The sequence below is a fragment of the Protopterus annectens genome, chromosome 9.part0 (assembly GCF_019279795.1).
Source record: "Protopterus annectens isolate FY-2018-M chromosome 9.part0, PAN1.0, whole genome shotgun sequence".
NCBI classification, from domain to species: domain Eukaryota; kingdom Metazoa; phylum Chordata; order Ceratodontiformes; family Protopteridae; genus Protopterus; species Protopterus annectens.
In genome coordinates, this window is record NC_056743.1 from 1,137,880,925 (window position 1) to 1,137,902,257 (window position 21,333).

At 40.1% G+C, this 21,333-nt stretch overlaps 1 protein-coding gene across 2 annotated transcripts in view; it reads left to right on the forward strand.

The window, feature by feature from the left end:
- The window catches only part of PRPF19 (pre-mRNA processing factor 19), a 253,313-nt gene that overhangs the window by 148,101 nt on the left and 83,879 nt on the right, over positions 1-21,333 (forward strand). For both annotated transcript variants that reach the window (XM_044084000.1, XM_044083998.1), the window contains exons 9-12: positions 249-324; positions 457-566; positions 4,199-4,354; positions 5,639-5,708. In XM_044084000.1, the coding sequence (XP_043939935.1) occupies positions 249-324; positions 457-566; positions 4,199-4,354; positions 5,639-5,708 (412 nt within the window). The remainder of the gene's footprint in view (positions 1-248; positions 325-456; positions 567-4,198; positions 4,355-5,638; positions 5,709-21,333) is intronic.

Here is a 21,333-nt window from a genome sequence, read left to right on the forward strand (position 1 = left end):
TTTCTGTAAAATGCATACTTTACATAAATTTATTAAATGGGCAGTGCACACACAACCTGTTTAAGTAAACCACCTATTTCTTGTGTAAGAATTTTGCAAAAAGTGTGTATCTGAGCTGGATAGTTATTTCTGGCTGTTTTTTTAAATAATGACTTATGTCCTGCTCTTTTTGTAAATAATAACTGTGTGCATGTTCAGTAATACATCTGTGCTTTTCTTATAATGCATGTTGCCTTTTCTTCCTGCAGGGCTTGCACAGTGCTAGTATTCCTGGAATTCTTGCTCTTGACCTCTGCCCTTCCGATACCAACAGGGTGCTCACAGGTAAGTGCAGAGCACGGGATTGAATGAGAGGAGAAAAATACTTTTCTTCTGAGTTTCAACAAACAGTGTTTATAATATGTAGTGGAATTTAACTTGTGTGGTCCACATCTTTGACCATATGACTTTACATAGGTGGAGCAGACAAAAATGTCGTGGTGTTTGATAAGGTCTCGGAACAGATCCTGGCAACACTGAAAGGACATACCAAGAAAGTTACCAGTGTCGTCTTCCACCCCGCACAGGTTGGTACCCAAAATCACCCAGTAGCACCATTTTAACTCTGTTATCTGATGCATATATCCTTAAGCTGAGTAGACAGTAACTTGGCATTGACAACTACATTTGTGTCTTTTTTAATGGTTTAGGGAAATGTACTTACCCTAGCTGCTTGTTGTCATTGTATTCTTGTGGGAAAACATTACCTTTTATAATTAATAATTTTTTGACACTCATATCTTGAACCTGTTAGTTTTGCTAATTTGTTTATTGATAAATTTACCTTTTATTACAGTGCTACTGTAAGATGTAGCTGCAAAATGTTTAGGGTTCTGTAAGGAAATAGGGTGTTAAATAGAAAAGTCTGGGTGGATGGTTACTTATAGTAACTTGTTTGAAATGAAAAATTATATGCAAGGAATTTTAAATAGTAACAGAAATAGTTACCTTGAAGCCAGTCACGCATTTGTGTTAATGATCACTCATTTGTAATAAAAGAAAGTTTTCATCATTTTGTGTCTCAAAATTAACTTGTAAATGTCCTGTGAATATAAGGAAATGAAGTTTGAACACTTGTGATTGTATTGTTTTGCTTGGACTTCTGGAACAGATTGTTGATGGCATTGTTGGCACATATGGAAAGCAGCTATTTTCATGAAAGAATGGAATCTCCAGTGTTTAATTGTTTTCTGAAAAGTGTCGAGGGGAGGATGACTGCAACTTACTAAACATTTGAAAAGCAGTTAGCTTTCTGCCAAACTGGTAATTTAATTTCAGGAGACCCACACCCACAGACTCAAAAAAAAATGTTTATTTCATCATGGTTTAGTGATTCCTGTATTTTACCACCACTCCGGAACTATTTACAGGGTTTTAAATATTTTTATATGTAATTTCTGAGTGTAACCACATGGAGCCATCTTGAAGTGATCCTTATTGTTTAGTCTGCCTCCAGGTATCCCACAATGCAGTGCTTGTCTATAGAAAAATTGTATCACATAGGCCTCTTTCTTCCTAAAGCTCCTGTAACTGCATTGATTTTACATGCATACACTGCTGTCTTTCAGTCAATTAGTTTTAAATAACATTTCATGCCATTCAGTAACTACGTAAAACACAAACAGTGCAAATGCCACAGAACAGACTGTACTTTTTACTGCTGCTTCTTTTTAGAATGGCTAAATTGCAGTTTTTTTGTGAAGCCTGTACTGTACTTCCAGCTCCTCTTCCATCCCCCTTCACACCCAACTTCCCTAGCTGTCAATGTGCTAAGGGTAATTTGAGCTGTTACCTCCCATGATTGACGACTCACAGCAGGAGACTTGACTCGTGTAGTGTTTCCTTGTTCTAGCCTTTACTTTCTGTATGGGTAGAGGAAGGACCAGGGAACTGTGACATCACAGCATGGGTGGGTTTTTAGGACAGCTGTGGTGATGTCAGTTTGGGAGGAAATTGACCAGAACACTACTGGTATTCATTGCCCTTGATGACATCAATGAACTGGAGACTGCAACAAGCTTTTACAGGGTGGGATAAAAGTTTTTTGAAAGTGAAACCACCACAGTACAGTAAGGTACTGTTCTAGTGGAGAGAAACAGTCAATTTAAAATATTTTAAATGCTGTGTTTATTCATAAGGACAGTAAATAGGGAGAAAAAGGACAGAGAAATTGAGCATTTAATAATAGAATCCCGTTGTCCATTAACAGCTTGGCAGTTAACTAATTGCTTGCAGTTGTTTATCAGTTATTGAAGGAATTATCACTGCTGGCAGTTAATATTGATGCATTCATATGAACATACTGATTGACCGAGTGTACTTCCAGGTGTTTGGGCCTCATTTCTTTTGTATTCATAGGGACTTTCAAAGGTTAATTTTAAGATGCATGATGATGATAAAATATATCCTTTTATTGTAAGTGAGTCGCAAATACCTTAAAACTGTTTTTGTCAACTGTGTAGCTATTTCCACATGGTCTTTAACTCCTCAAAGTCTTAATTTGCCCAGTTTTGGAGTCCACCGGTTATCCAATTACTACAGATAAAAAAGGGGTAATCACATGCTGTTTTTTTATTTTAATGTAAAAAATAGTGCAGTTAATATAATTGCTGTTGGACCAGTGCACTGCAAACAGAAGCCATCTTAAAGTGCTGTAATATGCATTTTGTCTGTTTCTGCATCTTGCATGTAAAATAACAGTACATGGCTGCCAAGGAAACGTGTGTGTGTGTGTGTGTGTGTGTGTGTGTGTGTGTGTGTGTGTGTGTGTGTGTGTGTGTGTGTGTGGTCTCTTGCAGCTGCTACATGCCACTTCAGCAGGAATCATTGCATTACTTACTAGAGTTCCAGACTGTGCCTTCTTGAATATGCTGCTGTTTTGTTAGGTTGTTATTAATATGTTTTGAGTTTTGTTTTTCTTGTTAATAGAGTGTATGTGGGTCGCTCTTCATGTGACAAAGTTTAGATTTTTGTCCAGATGATGTGGTACAGTCCTTTCAAGTTTTGATTTGAATTGATCTTGTTTTCTTATGATGATTTATGTTTTTTTTCTAAATATTAAGGTTTTCTTCAAGCATTAAGTATTCTACCACAAAGGCAATGCTGCATCTACTTGTGAGTTATGTAGCTATCTCGTAGCTTCCTCAGCCATACCTTCTGTTGTCTCACTGACTTCCACTTTCTCTGTTTTCAAAATTTTGTGTGTGGGAAGTGTTTCCAAAACTAAGTCATATGTAATGGGTTTTGGTCAAGAAATAGTTATTTCTGAATTGTGAATTCCAGCATCAAAAATGAACTGGATCCCCTTTCATTAACATCTGCTATTTTCACAGATCCAGTTTTGAAAACCAGAGTATTTGGAGGCATCAGTGAGTAGATTGTGGTATTAGAGGAATAATTGTAGAGTGTAATGTGTTTTTCTACGTAGTTGTTTTTATGAAGTATCCCTTCACCGATGTCCCAGAACCAATTTAAAGGTGAGCCAAGTTAGAACTGCTCCATCACATTGTTTAGGACTGGATGGTGCATGCTTATTTCTTGTACCTGGAAGATTTTTAACAGTTTTGATGGATATCATTCCCTGATCCCCATTTTTTGGTTTCAGTGGTGTTTCCAGAGCTGCTGTTCATAAGTGATTCTGAAGTGTTTAATGACATACTAGCAGTCGTTGTTAAAGTACCAACCCTCTATGGCTTAGCTTGCCAAGAGGTTTGTAAGAATATGGCAGAAAAGGATTGGAAATTTACTTTTGAGACAGTACAAGTAAAAGACAAGATTTTGAGTATTGTACTGTCAGGTTTAGAGTATATTAGAATCAGCGGCAGAGACAGTTGTGGGCACTTTGTTTCATATGCTCAGGCCATGTATTTGAAAATAAACACCATCTGTCTCTTTCTAAATGTGTGGATCAAGCCTTATTTATATGTAAAGCAGGAGTTTTGATGGCTTGGTGCTCTGTTTACTTAGGTTGAGCATGGCTACAAGTGGGGTATTGCACTTGCTCAGATAATTATCTTTTTCATACAGGAAAGAGAATAAATGTGGTTAACATTCTGCATTAATGCATTGGGCTGTTCATTGTATTTCCACGCTGTATCATGAATTATCTCAAAATGCTTCTTTGCATTCTCTTAAATGTTTTGTTTCTTAATTTTTTTAGGAGTTGGTATTTTCAGCTTCTCCAGACACTACAATCCGGATCTGGTCTGTACCTAGTACTTCTTGTGTGCAGGTGATTCGTGCTCATGAAGATGCAGTGACAGGCCTGAGCCTTCATGCAACTGGTGACTATCTTCTCAGTTCGTCAGAGGATCAGGTGAGGAGTTCTGGTTCATAGTTTCATAGGTGTGTACTAGGCTAATGACCCTGGAGCCTTTACAAGCGTAGCCCATAGGATTAACCTGGCATCGTGCCACCCGACCTTGGTTCCCAGTGCCTCTGTCGAGTAAAGCCACTGGAGTGATCCCTGGGTGAGCCACTATTGAGAGTGTAGGTAGTGTGTTTGGCAGGTACACTACCAAAGCAGTATCTGTAAAACAAAACTGTATGGAGGATGTAGGTCAAACTACCAGTTGTACTTGTGGGGATTGTAGCATCATCACATTCAAAGCTTTGTCTTCTAGTAACACATGATCAGAAGTAAGATAAGAGGATTTCATAGCTCAGAGACCACATTTCATTACAGAAGTAGGGCATTCACTAACTTACCAGATATGTGAGCCCTTTCAAAATGCTTGTTACCGAGTGGGGCATCTGGACAGTTCATTTGCTCTTGATAATTGATTGACTGACTGGTTATTTAAAAAAAATAAAATTGCATTTTGAGGTGCTGGAATTCAGAAAGTTATACCAGTGATGAGTGTAATTTCTCGGTCATTACCGTGATTCCATTCTAATTTTTTATTGTATCGTATTTAACCAAAGCTAAAACAGATTATGAGGACAGAGTGCGGAGTAATGTAAAGTGACAGTTCTGCAAGTATGAGTTGTATAAGAAGCAGTACAAGTCAAGATGTATAAGTGTTACGGTACTTCATGGCATTTAATGGATTTCCTGTACTCCGTGCATAATCCGGAATTCTGCAGTAATGATCTAAAGAATGGAAAAGCCTCAGCTTTGATCTTGATACTTTTTTCACCAGGTGGTCAGCACAAGTATATAGTACTCTGAGACGGGAGGAATATTGGAATCAACACTGCATCTTGTATTTGGGTAGCTTTAGACCATGTCATGTTTTTACATTGTAAGTATGAAAAGGGGAGAATACTTTGCATTAATTGCAGTCTTTTATCAAAAGGAAAGACGAAACTGCGGTTCATCAGAAAGTCACAATGAGAAGTGATGCCTTTGATTTTACATTATTAGAGTGAGAAGTGCTGGATCTTCACTATTGAGATTTTTGATTTGAGGAGCATAAAGTGCTGCTTTATTACTGTAAAAGCTTGTGTCTCTCCCAGTGAGTGCAGAGATTAAGTTAATGTTGCTGCTAGATTTTGTAAGAGCTTTGTTCAAGCATGATGATCTTTCTGAAAAGCATACCTTTGTTCAGAAAAGTATTTTAAGTTCCTCATTTGATTGCATTTATTTTTCATTCCACAGTACTGGGCATTTTCTGATATCCAGACAGGACGAATTTTGACAAAGGTTTCAGATGAGACATCAGGCTGTGGTAAGAGCAATTTCTTTAATCTGTTTTCTAGACCTGGAAATTCATTGTTCACCTCTGACCTGTCAAAAGTATTGATATGCAGTAATAAGTGCATGTTATACTTTTCATACTGAGCCTTCTGGAGGCAAACACTCTTCCTCCTGTTTCCTTGTTTTGGAGTGCTATTTGTCCAACATTCAGTTCAGTATTTTTTTGACCAATTATTTGCTGTGACCTTGTTCCATCATGTTTGCTGGTGACATAAACACTTTGTGTCTTTGTTAGAAACACTGTTGGTGTTACATATTCATTTCTTAATGCATGTTTTTGGCTTTGTGATTTTTGTTTGCTTTTCTTGTTAGCAAAATTGTTATAAAAAGTTGTATTGAGGCTTTCCCTGGAGAAAACTGAGTTGGTTGGACCCATTTTCTGTTTGCATTTTCATAAATTTTCACTTAATTTTTGCCTTGCTGCAGAATGGCACCTGTTTACTGAGTATGTGCTGCAGGTACTAATGGAGGTCAAGAAGCCTGCTACTAGAAAATTGTATATTATGCTATTGTATATTATGCTAATATTGTATATTAGCCATATGCTGCCCGGTTAAAGAAACTCCAGCTCTACTCAGTGGCATACCGCCTGCTCAGAGGCGATCTGTGCCTGACGTATAAAGCCATGTCCAACCCGGAATTAATGGACATGCTGCACCTCAGAAAATCCAAATTCCATCGAGCTACACGCTCAAGAGACTTAAAGCTCAGCACTGAAATAAATAGGACATGCTGGAGGGACAGATTCATAACCCAGAGGCTCCCTTCACTCTGGAATAAAATCCCAGTCCAGGTTAGGCAGAGTCCCTCATTGACTCTCTTCAAGAGGAATCTTGATGAGTGGATGGGAGATCGTAGGTTTATCCCGGGTATCACTTCTGTGTCACTGTTAGAGGACACAGTATACTAACCTCGAAAAAGGGCATAGCAAAATTCATTTAAAATGGGTGGCGAAAGCCAAACACACTCTGGCTAGGCTTATAAATGCCCTAGGGCAGATAGCCTAGTATGAACCTATGAACCTATTAGTAAATGGAAAAGGTTTTCTGGTTGGTGCCAACAACATAACTAGGACCCATTCAGAGGTGATAGTTCTCTGGTCTTAAAATATTCATATGAGTTACTATCCTGTGCCTTTTACCACTTGTTATACTCGTCACAAAACTATTCCAGGCAAGGTCAAGGTCTACTTTACCAGGGCCTTGACTTCATCTGTGACCTTTTTTGAATGGGTCAGATTCTAGAAGCAGAAGCTTGTCCCCCTGTACTTTGGCTTACAAACCACTATAAGCTTGATTCCTTTTCCAGGTCTGTATTAGTCTTTCCTAGGACCATTCTCCAGGGGCTGCTGGACTGTCTTCCTTCCACCACCCAAAATTTGTAAGTTGTGATAATCTACCCATATAGCTTAGGGTTCTGCAGCAGTGATCACAATGAAGAACATAGTACAGTTGTGTATAAAGTGCAATAGCAGTAGATGTTCGAATGATCACTGATGCAGTAAGCATTCCACCCCCCTTGTTTCTTGGTGTGTTTATGCCAGGGTGTGGTCATTTTTTGTTTTTTCCTAGCATTGTCCTTTTAGGGCCCAGCTTCTCTCTTGTTGACAGAAAATCACTGTAGGGCTTGTTCGAATGATCACTAATGCAGTAGCCGCTCCAAACCCTTGTTTCTTGGTGTGTTTATGCCAAGGTATGGTCATTTTTTTGTTTCTTTCCTAGCATTGTCCTTTCAGGGCCCAGCTTCTCTCTTGTTGACAGGAAATCACTGTAGGGCTTGTCACCCAAACATGTCTTTTAGTCAGCTTAAACTTGAGCTGCCAGACAGTTTGATTGTTTGGAAGGTGCTCGAAGCTTTGGAAGCTGACCGTCTGTTGTATCCATGGCAGGATATAACCCATATAGCTTATTCTACTGCAACAGTGATCATTTGAACATATCGGCCCTAGGGCCTATACAAGCCTAGCCATAACAGTTCCCTGGATATTTCTTCTCACAATATTTACTTCCTTGGACCCCTGTCTAGCAGGTCAACTGACGTGATCCCCGAGGGGAATTTCCTATCTCCCATTCAATTGTCAAGATTCCTTTTGAAGAGGGCCAAGGAGGTGCTCTGTTTGACATGTATGGGCAGTCTATTCAGGAGTATGGGGAGTCTCTGGGTCAGGAACCTGTCCCTCCAGCATGTTTTGTTCATTGTGATGACAGGGTTTAGATCCCTGGAGCGTGTGGCTCTGAGGGATTGGGATTTCTTTAAGTGGAGCTTGTCCAACAGCTCAGGGTTTGACATGGCCTTGTATGTTAAGCAGAGTTTGCCTCTTGAGTAGACGACATGCCACAGAGTATAGCTGGAGTTTTTTTAGACGGTCAGCATAGGGCATCAGCTTTAGGCCTGTGATTCTTTTAGTGAGGTATTTCTGCAGCCTTTACAGCTGTTGCAGATGTCCTGTGAGGTACATACCAAACGGGGTATTGTACTCTATAATGGGTCTAATGAGGGATGAGTACAGTGGGACAATGACCTCCTTTTTGCTGGATGAAAAGCCCTTAGTGATGAGGTGTGATACATAGAAGGATTTCTTGACTGTTGTGGCAATGTGGTTATCGAAGGTGAGACCACTGTCCACCTGTGTCCCTAAGTCTCTCATCACACTTTCGGTGTTTAGTGTACTGCCACCTATGTGGTAATTCATGGGTACATGTTTTTTCCCCAGAGGGGATAGCTATACATTTCTTGGCATTAAGCTTGAGCCCATGGCTCTGTCACCAAGCATCTGGTTCTGCAACATCTACTATTATGTTAAGCTTACTTACACAACTGTACTTCTGTCCTCTCTTCAGCCAGAAACAAGAAAGTTTTATGTACAGGAATTAAAATCCAGAAAGTGAAAATCAAAAAGAAGGGAGGATATACAGGTGATAATGCTGACCATTTGACAGAAGTTTATAAAGTGAAAGAAAAACAGGAAAGCACTGTGGTATGGTGTAAAAATAAGAGTACAATGGAAAAGAAATAGAAATATGGAAGAATAAGGAGATTTTGAAATAATATGTGGGTGTGCTCTGAATGGGTATATTACACTATATTTAGTGTGAAATATACAGTGAGAACAAATTGTGTATTTTTTAATGTAGTAAATGACTTAGGAATAGTATTAAAAATTATTTTTTTTTAAGTTTCTTTGAAAGAAGAGAGGTAAATATAGGATTGCTAACTAGAGACTAGTAACCTGCCTTAATTGTGATAAAATAAATGAAAGCAATTAGGTGAAAGCTAAGAGGTTGTAAAGGATGACCTGGAAGATGTGTATGGGATCATTAAAAAAAGGATAGAACAACTGCTCAAACACTGATGAGGATGCTAATTGACGTGATTGAAAAGAGCCAAAGTAATGGTTACAGATAAGTGAAAATATTTGTTATTGTGACACATGAGCAGCCATTTAAGACTATGAAAATGTGGAAAAAATACAATATTTAAATTCAAACAATATTTGTATAGAGTGTAATTATGCACATCTTAGGTGTGAACGAAGGTGAAGAACTACCAGATGGTGACTTAAGTAAAACAGGAATGCTTGCTAAGTCCTTTTGTTTGGGCTAGTTGCAAATGCAGAAGTAAGGGAATTAAGACTGGGGAAGAGCGCCGGTAAATGGGTTAAGGCACCGGTCTGCTTTAACTGTGCAAATTATGTAGTTGTAGTGGTAAATATGTTTATTTTCTGAACTAACATATGTTTAGTACAAAATTAATTTACTGTGGTGGGTTTCCTTTCAAGTTAAAGCGGAGGTATATGAGAGAAATGTGGGAGGAAAATCATTTATTTTCAAGAGACTGAGATTGAAGTATTAGGGGTTACATTTGGCTAAAGGAAGGTAAGCATTTAAAGGCAAAATAAAGAAAATATTTTTCCTGTGGAAGTATTTCTCTCTCTGAAAGAAAATTATATTGACTTCTTTGAGACAGCCACCAAAGCCCATGGGCAAGGGGAAGACTGTGCACACCTCAGAAGACTGTGCACACCGCCTACCTTGACCTGGCCAAAGCTTTCAACGCTATTCCCCACTTGGGCATAATAGATAAATTTTCTGAACTAGGCATCAATCCATATGTTACCAGATGGGCAGCAAACTGGCTTACTGATAGAACCTACCTAATCAAAATACGGAAGCCACCTGAAGCAGTAGACCCATAGCGAGTGGTGTACCCCCTTGATCAGTCTTGAGGCCTCTGTTATTCGGGATATATTTCTCTGAGGTGCAGGCCAAAACCAGTGGGCTATGACTGACCAAGTTTGCAGATGACTGCAAGCTGGGTGTGGTCATCATTTCCCCAAGTGATGTGGATATCCTCCAAGAGGGTCTCACCCAAACAAAAGACTGGTGCCAGAAACGTGGCCTCAAGCTGAATGCCAAAAAATGCATCATCATCCCCTTTGGGTAGAGTGACATCCCCACGTATCACATTAATAGCAGTGTTCTAAGCACGCATTCAGTCATGAGGGATTTGGGTGCCCAGGTTGATAGCAACCTGACTTTTGACCACCATGTTGCTTTCTTTATACGGAAAGCTTTCTACATGACTCACCTCATATGTAAGGGTATCTCATCCAGGGGCAAGGAGGTCATAACATTCCTGTATTCTATCATTATAAGGTCAGTTATTGAGTACAACACTCCCTTCGGCATGTACCTCACAAAGCATATGCAGCAGCTGGAGAGACCACAGAGGTTCCTCACCAGGAGAATCCAAGGTCTTAAACATCTACCCTACACAGAGGCTAAAAGCTCTGTCCCTGTACTCGGTTTCATACAGACTCCTCAGAGATGACCTCTGTCTACAAAACAATCTCAGACCCCACCTTGATGGGACTGCTGTATATCCAGAAGTCAAGCTCCACGAGTAACCTGCATGCACAACCTCAACTTGGTGTGTGATATCAATAGGACTTGTTGGCGGGACAGATTTGTGTCCCAAAGACTCTCCCATCTGTGGAATAGACTGGGTGCTGACTTGTCTAATCATGGGCTAAACTCTTGGTTAGGCTTATAAGGGCCCCGGGGCCAGTAGCCTAGTAACTTCCTGTGATCCTATAATAAACTCACTTTGTATATTGGTTGATATTTATTTATTTATTTTAAACTGAAAGACACTATTGAAAGTGAAGCTGAAGAAACTGGATGAACCCTGTTTGTATTTTTTTTTATTTACTTAAATGTATAATTTCCTTAACGGGCAGTGCATTGATCAATATTGCCAATTTCAGGCTCAGCCCTGATGGAATACAAAACATGTCATGAAAAGCAAAGCAGAAATGTAAGCAATGAGAGTAGCTTGAATTACTTAGAAAATTTGTATGTGTACATTTTACTAAACAAGCAGTGAGTAATAGATTAGTGTCTAAAATGGGTTAGTCCGCATTCAGTAGTTCTGAGAGAGAAGAGACTAGGAGGAGATAGGGATAGTGTGATAGGAGATGTGCCCCGTGTTGAAGCAGGAGCATTTGGCTTGGGAAGAAGTATTTTTTTGAGTTGCATTCTGAATTTTAGAATAAGTGTTGATTTCTTAGGTAGAGGGGGAGAACTTGCCAAAGACTTAGTTGCCTGAAAGAAGAATGCATGTGCAGTGTTGTTTGGTTCTAAAGGTAACCAGAGTTGGTGTGGCTTATGAATAATGTCTCCGGGTCTAACAGGAAGTTTTTTTCCATGAAACTTTGTTGCAAGGGGATAACTGCATGGGGTTTTGAGTAGTTTGTAGAGCTGGGATCCTAACAATAGGTTAGATCTGTTAAAGGAACATTGTGTACAAGTAAAATAGAAGTGGGGTTTAGGGGCATTGTAGAGAAGAATGGTTAAATTAAAACAAGTTTAATTATTTTTTTGGCCAGAACAACATTGTAATGCTTGCAGCATGTAGAATCTATACATATTCATATGTAAAGTATGAGTAGTACTCAGCAAGGGACTACTGAAAAATGAATTGTGAAATATATTTTTATTTTGTTCTGAGGAAGAAGGAAAACCCTATTAAAAGAACATTGTAAAAAGTAAAACAAGAGTGGGAAGTGTTAAGTTTCATAGTATATTGTTATGCAACTAAAACAAATGTAATTTTTTGTTCATAAAGGTTGCAAATCTTGCATAATGTAAAATGGAAGTAATATGGAGTATGTGACTGTCTCAGTGGCAGTGTAACAGAACAGTTAAGAAACTGAAACTAAATCTGCTTATGTGTGCAGACATATGTATTACTTTCAGCTTTAAAAAAAGTACTCATCACTATCATTTCTTTTTTTCCCATTTTTACATGGGGTGGGGTGACAACACCATCTCTGATTCAGTGCCAGTCTCCAGTCTTCTTTGACAGCCATGCCTGGACATCCTCTTCTCCTCTTGCCTTTTTTTGTTTCTCCCAAATCTGCTTTGCCTAATCAGTTTCTGCTTTCCTACACATATGACCAAAACACTTTAATTTTCCTTCACCTGCTGTGCAGTAGAGCTTTGTTCTGATGTTTTCACTTCTTTGACCCACAGTGTGCACCCTACTGTTAGTCTGTAGCCCTTATTTACATCCTACTATAAGTCTGTGGCCCTTATTTATTTACTGTTTGTTAATCAGGTAAGCACACTACTTGGGGACCCTTTTCAGCCATGACCCACACCATCAGACAAACACCAAGTTCAAAATTAATACATAATATGAAAATCTACATACACACTACGTAGTTTGGAGTACAGAAAAGAATTGCATAAAACATAAAGTAATGCATAAAACGTGTAACTGAAACGTAAGAGAATAGAATAGCATGAAGTAAGCCATAATTGTAGAACATAGTAATGTAAGCATTGTACTTGGCAGGTAAAGCAGCAGTTTTAGAAAAATGCACTTTATAACAGAGGCCTGAATTCAGTGCTGAGGTAGAATGAGAGAGGAGGAAAAAAATCCCCCAACCCTATTGACCAAGAGAAACATAACTGGAGAATAATGTTAGATGGGGGAATAAGATTTTTTTTTCTTTGTAATAAGATTTTCTTAATCAGCATCTCGAGAGTAGTTGCGTTCATTTTCCTTAAGTGGATGAGATGGGGAGAATTCTTGAAAGATGGAAGACTGCCTACTTGCTTCAGGTAGTGTGTTCCAGCAGGCAGGGTCTAGATTAGAGAAGATTGTTTCCTGTTAGCAAGAGTTAATGGGGGCCTTAATAGTGGGAGGAGAGAGAGGGAGAGAATTGTAAGGTTGTAAGAAGGGGGGTTTGATGCACAATTTGAAAGGAGAAGCAGGATATTTGAGACATTTGAAGGTTAGTGCATTATGCAGGAGTATAGCCCTGTTACTCCCAGCCATTTGCCTCTGCTAAGAGTGAGACAGTGATGTTCATATTTGCTAGGTTAATAGCTGAGTATTTGATTTTTCTTCCGTATTGGAGCTGAGTGGTATTGTGAGATGAGCCAAGTGCTGTGACTGTCAATACATGTTCAAGTGTAGGAAGTAGTACTTTTATGGCTGTAACTTGTCTTGCTTCAGCAGTTAGAAGATAAGAGATCTTGGAAAATCATCTTAGTTGAGCTAAAACTTTAGGGTTTCATTGTGATTATGAAATGTGAAGTGTTGGTCAAAAAGGATAGTTGGATACTTAAACACAGAAGAAAATAAACACAGAGGAGTAATGTGTAAAAATAAAGTGCTGACATCCTCTGAAATCAGCTCCAACATCTTACGAACTGTATGAAGTCACCAGTACTATTTATTTTAGATATTTATTCAACATACATGATAAAATAACATCAGCTGACAAAAACAAGTCATAAGAACATTGCAGTCATATGTCTGTAGAAACACATTTTGATTAAGAACACCTCACGATTAAAATCTCCAGCTGACTGCAACATATACACAAATAACATTTTCAGCTTCTGGGACATTAGTCTTCCATGCTTATTTTTTGGTGTTGAATTAGAGCATTGAATGTGACAGTGAAGCCTCTGTTGGTTACTAGATTTAGTTACTTTTGTTCAGTGGCATAGAAGAGGGGACTCTGAAGGATCTGTAATAAAACTTTTGAGAGTGCTTCAGTTTTTGGTGCATTACCAAATAGCATTAAAGAACTTTTGAGAGTGTTGACTTTTAGTTTTAGTGTAAATCCAATTCCAGATCATTGTAAAATCAGTTTGAAATCATTTTTAAATGCTGGAGGTATGATTATTTCCTTTAAAGATCGTGTCATGTGCTTAGAGGACATGGTTTGTGTGAGTGTGGTCCCATGGAAAGTTATTTAGGAAAACTAAAAAGCGAAGTGGCCAAAAACAGAACTTTGTGGAGCATATTTATGAAATGTTTCTAAAATGTAGGTGTTGGGTCCAATGAGTGCAAAGGTGCAAGTAGAAAAGGGGGGGAGGGTATTGAATAATTGCAGGATGTCATAAGAGAACCTTTTCTCGCTTAGTTTATGAAGCAGGAGGGAATGATCACCTGGATCAAAAGGTTTCTCCAAGATGAATGAAAAATGATCCAGCAATTTTAATGTGCTCTCTATTAAGGTAGATATAGCCAGGAGGAGAGAAGATAGCAGTAGTGTTACTGTAATTGGGTTAGAAACCTTGTAGAGCCTGTAAGTGATAATATAATTGGTGCTGTAATAAGAATTAAGTTGCAAGTTATTTGTTCAACAGTCTTAATGAGAGGTCAGAAGTTAGATTTTAGATGATGGTCATCAGCTGAAGAGAGAGTGGAAACTATTGCTTATAGTATGACAAAAACATGTTAAAGGCTGTGTGGCAATAAACTGGTTGTATGTTAAGTTGAACAGAAGGGAGTAGATTACCACCTAGCCTGAAGATAACTGAGAAAAAAACACTCCGTCAGGCACACTGGTCACCAAGAAGGTCCAAGTAATCCACCGACTACCAAGGCAAAAAATTCTTTAATGTTCCAGTACACCAAATAGATTTAGCGCTTTTATTCCACAAGGGAACTTCGTCAGAATAACCTAGCACTAATTAAATCGCAATTAAATACTCAAAACACTTAACATTACAATACTCCATTGGTCAATACCTAATTGATTTAACAAAGGTACAACAGTAAATGCAGCAATAAGGAATGCAGCAATGATGAAAAAAATACAGTAGTAAAAAATGCAACAATAAGAAATATGTACATTATTATAAAGTGTGGTCAAGCTGGTGATGTAAAAATGCACACACACAAAAATGCATCAGTAACCATAGAAAATGTAAACATCATAACAATGCCATAACATAACGTAGCCTTATTTTAAAGCTCTTTTCTTTAAGGCTGGTAAGATAGAATAATGTTCATTTAACCCAGGGGCTTAGCAAGCATCAAACATTAATTGCTACATTAGATCACAGTACTCGAGGCTAGTTTCCCAGTCCCCCCCCCCCCAAAAAAAAAAAAAAAAACATTTTACCTGCTCTAACATCCAAATTTTGAAAGAATAGTCCTCACATAACAAGATGTGTTTAAATAATGCATTGGTTTCTCTTTTCTTTGAAATCTCAAAGAGATGTTCATAAAATTCTCTGTCTTAAAGTTCTCTCCGTTTTGCCAATATAAAATGCAAAACACGAGCAACAATGGGCCAGGTATACCACCCCTTTAGAATAACAGTTAAAATACCTCTTAGTCTTTAACAGCCCAGCGGGACTCACCAAGTACAGTTCATCCACATTGGCTGCATAGCGGCATTTGGGGCACCTTCCACATTTGTGTGCCTGTCCTTACTATGGAAGTTGAACCAACTTTACAGCTTTCAAAAATGTTCTTAAAATTCTGTCCCCTTCTCAAACTAAATCTCAGTTTCCCAGAGAACACATCAAGACTGTTAGGCATACTAGCAAAAATATCCCAATAAGTTTGTATTATGTTTTTCATGAGGTGGGTATCTTGGTGAAAATCCATCACAAAATAGATGTCATTACAAGGAGATACATTAATGTCCCTCCCATCCATCTGCATGGTCATTGACCCTGTCGAACAAGAAAGTACCCCCCCCCCCCATTCGCAAGGGACAGAATGGGCATATATCTCACTCTCCACTCATGTAAAAGCTTGTCAGTCAGGGAGATAACTAGAGCTTCAGGGTAACCACATCTAACAAAAAAACTTCACCTGTATAATCTAATTCAGATATCAGTTCTTCCTTGAGTGTGGTCATGCGGGCCGCTCTGACCATCTGTCCCTTGACAATGTTCCTTTTCTGGGAATAAGGATGTTCACTCTTAAAGTAAAGATAAGAATTGGAAAAATATGATGTTAAGTTGTCTATCGCGCCTTCATTCTTGCTGGATGGGTTCGGAGCCGACCTCGGCTCCGACTCGGCCACTCTAAAAGCTCGAGAGTTGGTTCCACCGGCTCGAGGCTCCCCTTATATCCCACAATGCTAGGCGAGAGTTACCCCAGATCTCGTTTGCCGCTACAGCTTCGAGGTTGGTTTTCTACCGGTTCTTGGTAAGTGACTTTTTCTTGTGTAATTTAGTCTATCAAAACCCCTTTAATTTTTATATTTTTACTTATTTCCCTTAGTTTAGAGAAATTTTTATCCCTTCTAAAAAATTCCGCTTTTTTCCTCAAGAACTTTAGGTTCTTCCCTTGGGCCTACAGGCCTTTTCTCTTCCCTAGTGGAGTGTGTGTATTATTTTAAAATCCTAGTTAGTGGTTTCCTTTTATTATAATTTAACTTGACATTGGTGGGTGTAATTAGTGTGTTTGTGTGTGTGTCGAGCTTGTTACACCCGTTTAAAATGTCTAAAGAAGCAAAGGTTCGATTCAAGCCCAGCTGTGATGCGGCTGTCAGAAAATGTCTCTGACAGACGCCACACTTCTTTGTGTCTACTGTCTGGGGGTTTTGTGACCTGCAGGACCTCTGTGCTGTGTGCCATGGCTCAGCCCCAGGGTCCTGCAGGAAAGAAAAATAAATTGATATTAAGAGGCTTTACTCAGCCAGAGGATTCCCTATCTGTTCTTTCAACAGGGAAGCCCTCTAAGGCATCTAGGTCTTCGGCCCGGCTAACTGGAGCCGAGACCTAAGGTTTCAACCTTCTGCCTTCATCGGCCTCCGCTGGAGCCGATAAGTCTCAGTCCACAGTTTCAGGGTTCCTCTGCCCGCCGAGCCGGTAGTAGTAGTTCTGTCGGGTTCACCAGACCTTCGGAGCCGACTAACCAGGAAGAGGTCCAGGTCACCATCTCTTGGCTCCGCTTCATTCGCCCCAGGATCTCCCCTGCTGTCTGAACGAGCCAAAGATCTCACCTCTAGGTCATCGAGGCTGTCGGATCATGACCTTCAGAGGGTAGTGAGTCGACTCTCTTAAGTCCGGAGGCACTGGGCCCAGATGCTTCAGAGCCCACTCATCAGTCGGCATGCCTGCCCCGTCCATCAACATATACCTCCTTCGACTTCTTGAGCTCGAGCCGGTCGCTGGAACCGAGACTGTGATAGCATCGAGCCGAGCATAATTGTCTCCCGTCCGCCGGCTGCTCCGCTTTTCTTTCCTTGGAAGAATCTCGGCGCTGACTTCCTTTCGCTGGGCTCCGCCAGGGGTGGGTGAGGGCATCGACCCTTGTCTGACCCTCTCCCTCTCGGGTAAGCTGCTCGCTGGTGAGTTCGGCTCGGCTGATCGCCTCGGAGCCATCACTGTCGGGTGCCGAGGGGGTTCTTAGCTTCCTCGGAGCGGGACCTCCTTGGCTCTGCCTCTGGACAGGGGTGCATTCGGAGGTCATGCGGAGGTGTTAGAGCCTGAGCTTGCTTCCCACAGTCGGCTCCGGTCCGCCTCTCCCCACGGTGCCTCAGGTTAAGTCGACTCCACTCCTCATCCCGACCGCAGAGAGCCAGCTCTCAGGAACCCCTGTGGGATTTCATCCTTTCTTCCGAGGCCTCCTGATTTGGCAGAAGAGCCCTCTCGAAGAGGAAGTGTAAGAGGAAACACATTGACTCACCTGAGTCCATCACGCCAGACACAGATTTGGATGATTCTGAGGGTCCCCCTGCTCCCCTTCTGAAGATGTCTCATTTGCAGACATTCTGGGAGATCCTGAAACAGAGGGGGAAATTGGCCAGCCCTCAACCCTTCGGAGGAGATCTAATCTGTGTATCTTGAGGCGCTTTGGCTCTCGCCCTCTCCACCTCCTGCAAGTCCCTTTGACACCCTCATGCAGGTGGTTGCTATGAAGGCATGGACGCTCCTGATCCAGTGGACCCCACTCCCAGGAGACCCTCCAAGTTCATAACAGCACCAGCAGACAAACAGTTCTTAATAAAAGGAGTTTCTGTGGATGCTATGGTAGTAGCTGCTGCCACTCATAAGAAGGAGCTAGTTGATCCTTCAGTACCTGTCCATCCACCTAACAAGGAATCTAGGTCCATGGACAGGTATCGGGAAGCTTGATGTTCTCGCCAGCTTACATTTACCATGCTCGCTGGAACTACCTGTGCCATTTTCACTCGCCTCTCAAAGGGACTTGATCAAGGAAGCGAAAGTGAAATGTTGAAGTGACCCTACAGCTGCGGGTTTCCAAGATAAGATGAACACGCAGCTGGCTACCCTTAACTCCATAACCAACTCCTCCATGCGCCTTCTTTCACGCTGGCTGGTGGAGCTGCAGCAGAGCCCAGCAGGGACAGGTGTGGCCTTTACGTAGGCATGCCTGGATGCGGCATAGTGCAATTTTAAGTGACCCTTTCAAGACGCCTTCACTAGCTCCCCGCTCGATGGATCATCCCTCTTTGGTCCTCAAGGAAAGAAACCTGACTAGGTGCTAAACTGATGGCAAGATCTCTTCTGCCGGCCGGAGTCCGTTTATTCTTCTAGGCCTTTACTCCCTAAAGGCCAGAAAGGTGGAAAAAGGGGTGGGGTGGTTCCAGGGGAAACAATCAACTTCTATAAACCTTAGTTTTCCCTTTCTTTTCCCATTTTTACATGGGTGGGGTGACAACACCATCTCTGATTCAGTGCCAGTCTCCAGTCTTCGACAGCCATGCCTGGACATCCTCTTTCTCCTCTTGCCTTTTTTGTTTCTCCCAAATCTGCTTTGCCTAATCAGTTTCGCTTTCCTACACATATGACCAAACACTTTTAATTAATTTTCCTTCACCTGCTGTGCAGTAGAGCTTTGTTCTGATGTTCTCACTTCTTGACCCACAGTGTGCACCCTACTGTTAGTCTGTAGCCCTTATTTACATCCTACTATAAGTCTGTGGCCCTTATTTATTTACTGTTTGTTAATCAGGTAAGCACACTACTTGGGGACCCTTTTCAGCCATGACCCACACCATCAGACAAACACCAAGTTCAAAATTAATACATAATATGAAAATCTACATACACACTACGTAGTTTGGAGTACAGAAAAGAATTGCATAAAACATAAAGTAATGCATAAAACGTGTAACTGAAACGTAAGAGAATAGAATAGCATGAAGTAAGCCATAATTGTAGAACATAGTAATGTAAGCATTGTACTTGGCAGGTAAAGCAGCAGTTTTAGAAAAATGCACTTTATAACAGAGGCCTGAATTCAGTGCTGAGGTAGAATGAGAGAGGAGGAAAAAAATCCCCCAACCCTATTGACCAAGAGAAACATAACTGGAGAATAATGTTAGATGGGGGAATAAGATTTTTTTTTCTTTGTAATAAGATTTTCTTAATCAGCATCTCGAGAGTAGTTGCGTTCATTTTCCTTAAGTGGATGAGATGGGGAGAATTCTTGAAAGATGGAAGACTGCCTACTTGCTTCAGGTAGTGTGTTCCAGCAGGCAGGGTCTAGATTAGAGAAGATTGTTTCCTGTTAGCAAGAGTTAATGGGGGCCTCAATAGTAGGAGGAGAGAGAGGGAGAGAATTGTAAGGTTGTAAGAAGGGGGGTTTGATGCACAATTTGAAAAGGAGAAGCAGGATATTTGAGACATTTGAAGGTTAGTGCATTATGCAGGAGTATAGCCCTGTTACTCCCAGCCATTTGCCTCTGCTAAGAGTGAGACAGTGATGTTCATATTTGCTAGGTTAATAGCTGAGTATTTGATTTTTCTTCCGTATTGGAGCTGAGTGGTATTGTGAGATGAGCCAAGTGCTGTGACTGTCAATACATGTTCAAGTGTAGGAAGTAGTACTTTATGGCTGTAACTTGTCTTGCTTCAGCAGTTAGGAAGATAAGAGATCTTGGAAAATCATCTTAGTTGAGCTAAAACTTTAGGGTTTCATTGTGATTATGAAATGTGAAGTGTTGGTCAAAAAGGATAGTTGGATACTTAAACACAGAAGAAAAATAAACACAGAGGAGTAATGTAAAAATAAAGTGCTGACATCCTCTGAAATCAGCTCCAACATCTTACTTAACTGTATGAAGTCACTCAGTACTATTTATTTTAGATATTTATTCAACATACATGATAAAATAACATCAGCTGACAAAACAAGTCATAAGAACATTGCAGTCATATGTCTGTAGAAACACATTTTGATTTTTAAAGAACACCTCACTATTAAAATCTCCAGCTGACTGCAACATATACACACAAATAACATTTTCAGCTTCTGGGACATTAGTCTTCCATGCTTATTTTTGGTGTTGAATTAGAGCATTGAATGTGACAGTGAAGCCTCTGTTGGTTACTAGATTTAGTTACTTTTGTTCAGTGGCATAGAAGAGGGACCTGAAGGATCTGTAATAAAACTTTTGAGAGTGCTTCAGTTTTTGGTGCATTACCAAATAGCATTAAAGAACTTTTGTGAGTGTTGACTTTAGTTTTAGTGTAACCAACCAGATCATTGTAAAATCAGTTTGAAATCATTTTTAAATGCTGGAGGTATGATTATTTTAAAGATCGTGTCATGTGCTTAGAGGACATGGTTTGTGTGAGTGTGGTCCCATGGAAAGTTATTTAGGAAAACTAAAAGCTTAAGTGGCCAAAAACAGAACTTTGTGGAGCATATTTATGAAACAAGCTTCTAAAATGTAGGTGTTGGGTCCAATGAGTGCAAAGGTGCAAGTAGAAAAGGGGAGGGTATTGAATAATTGCAGGATGTCATAAGAGAACCTTTTCTCGCTTAGTTTATGAAGCAGGAGGGAATGATCACCTGGATCAAAAAGGTTTCTCCAAGATGAATGAAAAATGATCCAGCAATTTTAATGTGCTCTATTAAGGTAGATATAGCCAGGAGGAGAGAAGATAGCAGTAGTGTTACTGTAATTGCTAGAAACCCAGAGCCTGTAAGTGATAATATAATTGGTGCTGTAATAAGAATTAAGTTGCAAGTTATTTGTTCAACAGTCTTAATGAGAGGTCAGAAGTTAGATTTTACATGATGGTCATCAGCTGAAAAGAGAGTGGAAACTATTGCTTATAGTATGACAAAAACATATTAAAGGCTGTGTGGCAAGAAACTGGTTGTATGTTAAGTTGAACAGAAGGGAGTAGATTACCACCCAGCCTGAAGATAACTGAGAAAAAACACCACAGGCACACTGGTCACCAAGAAGGTCCAAGTAATCCACCGACTACCAAGGCAAAAAATTCTTTAATGTTCCAGTACACCAAATAGATTTAGCGCTTTTATTCCACAAGGGAACTTCGTCAGAATAA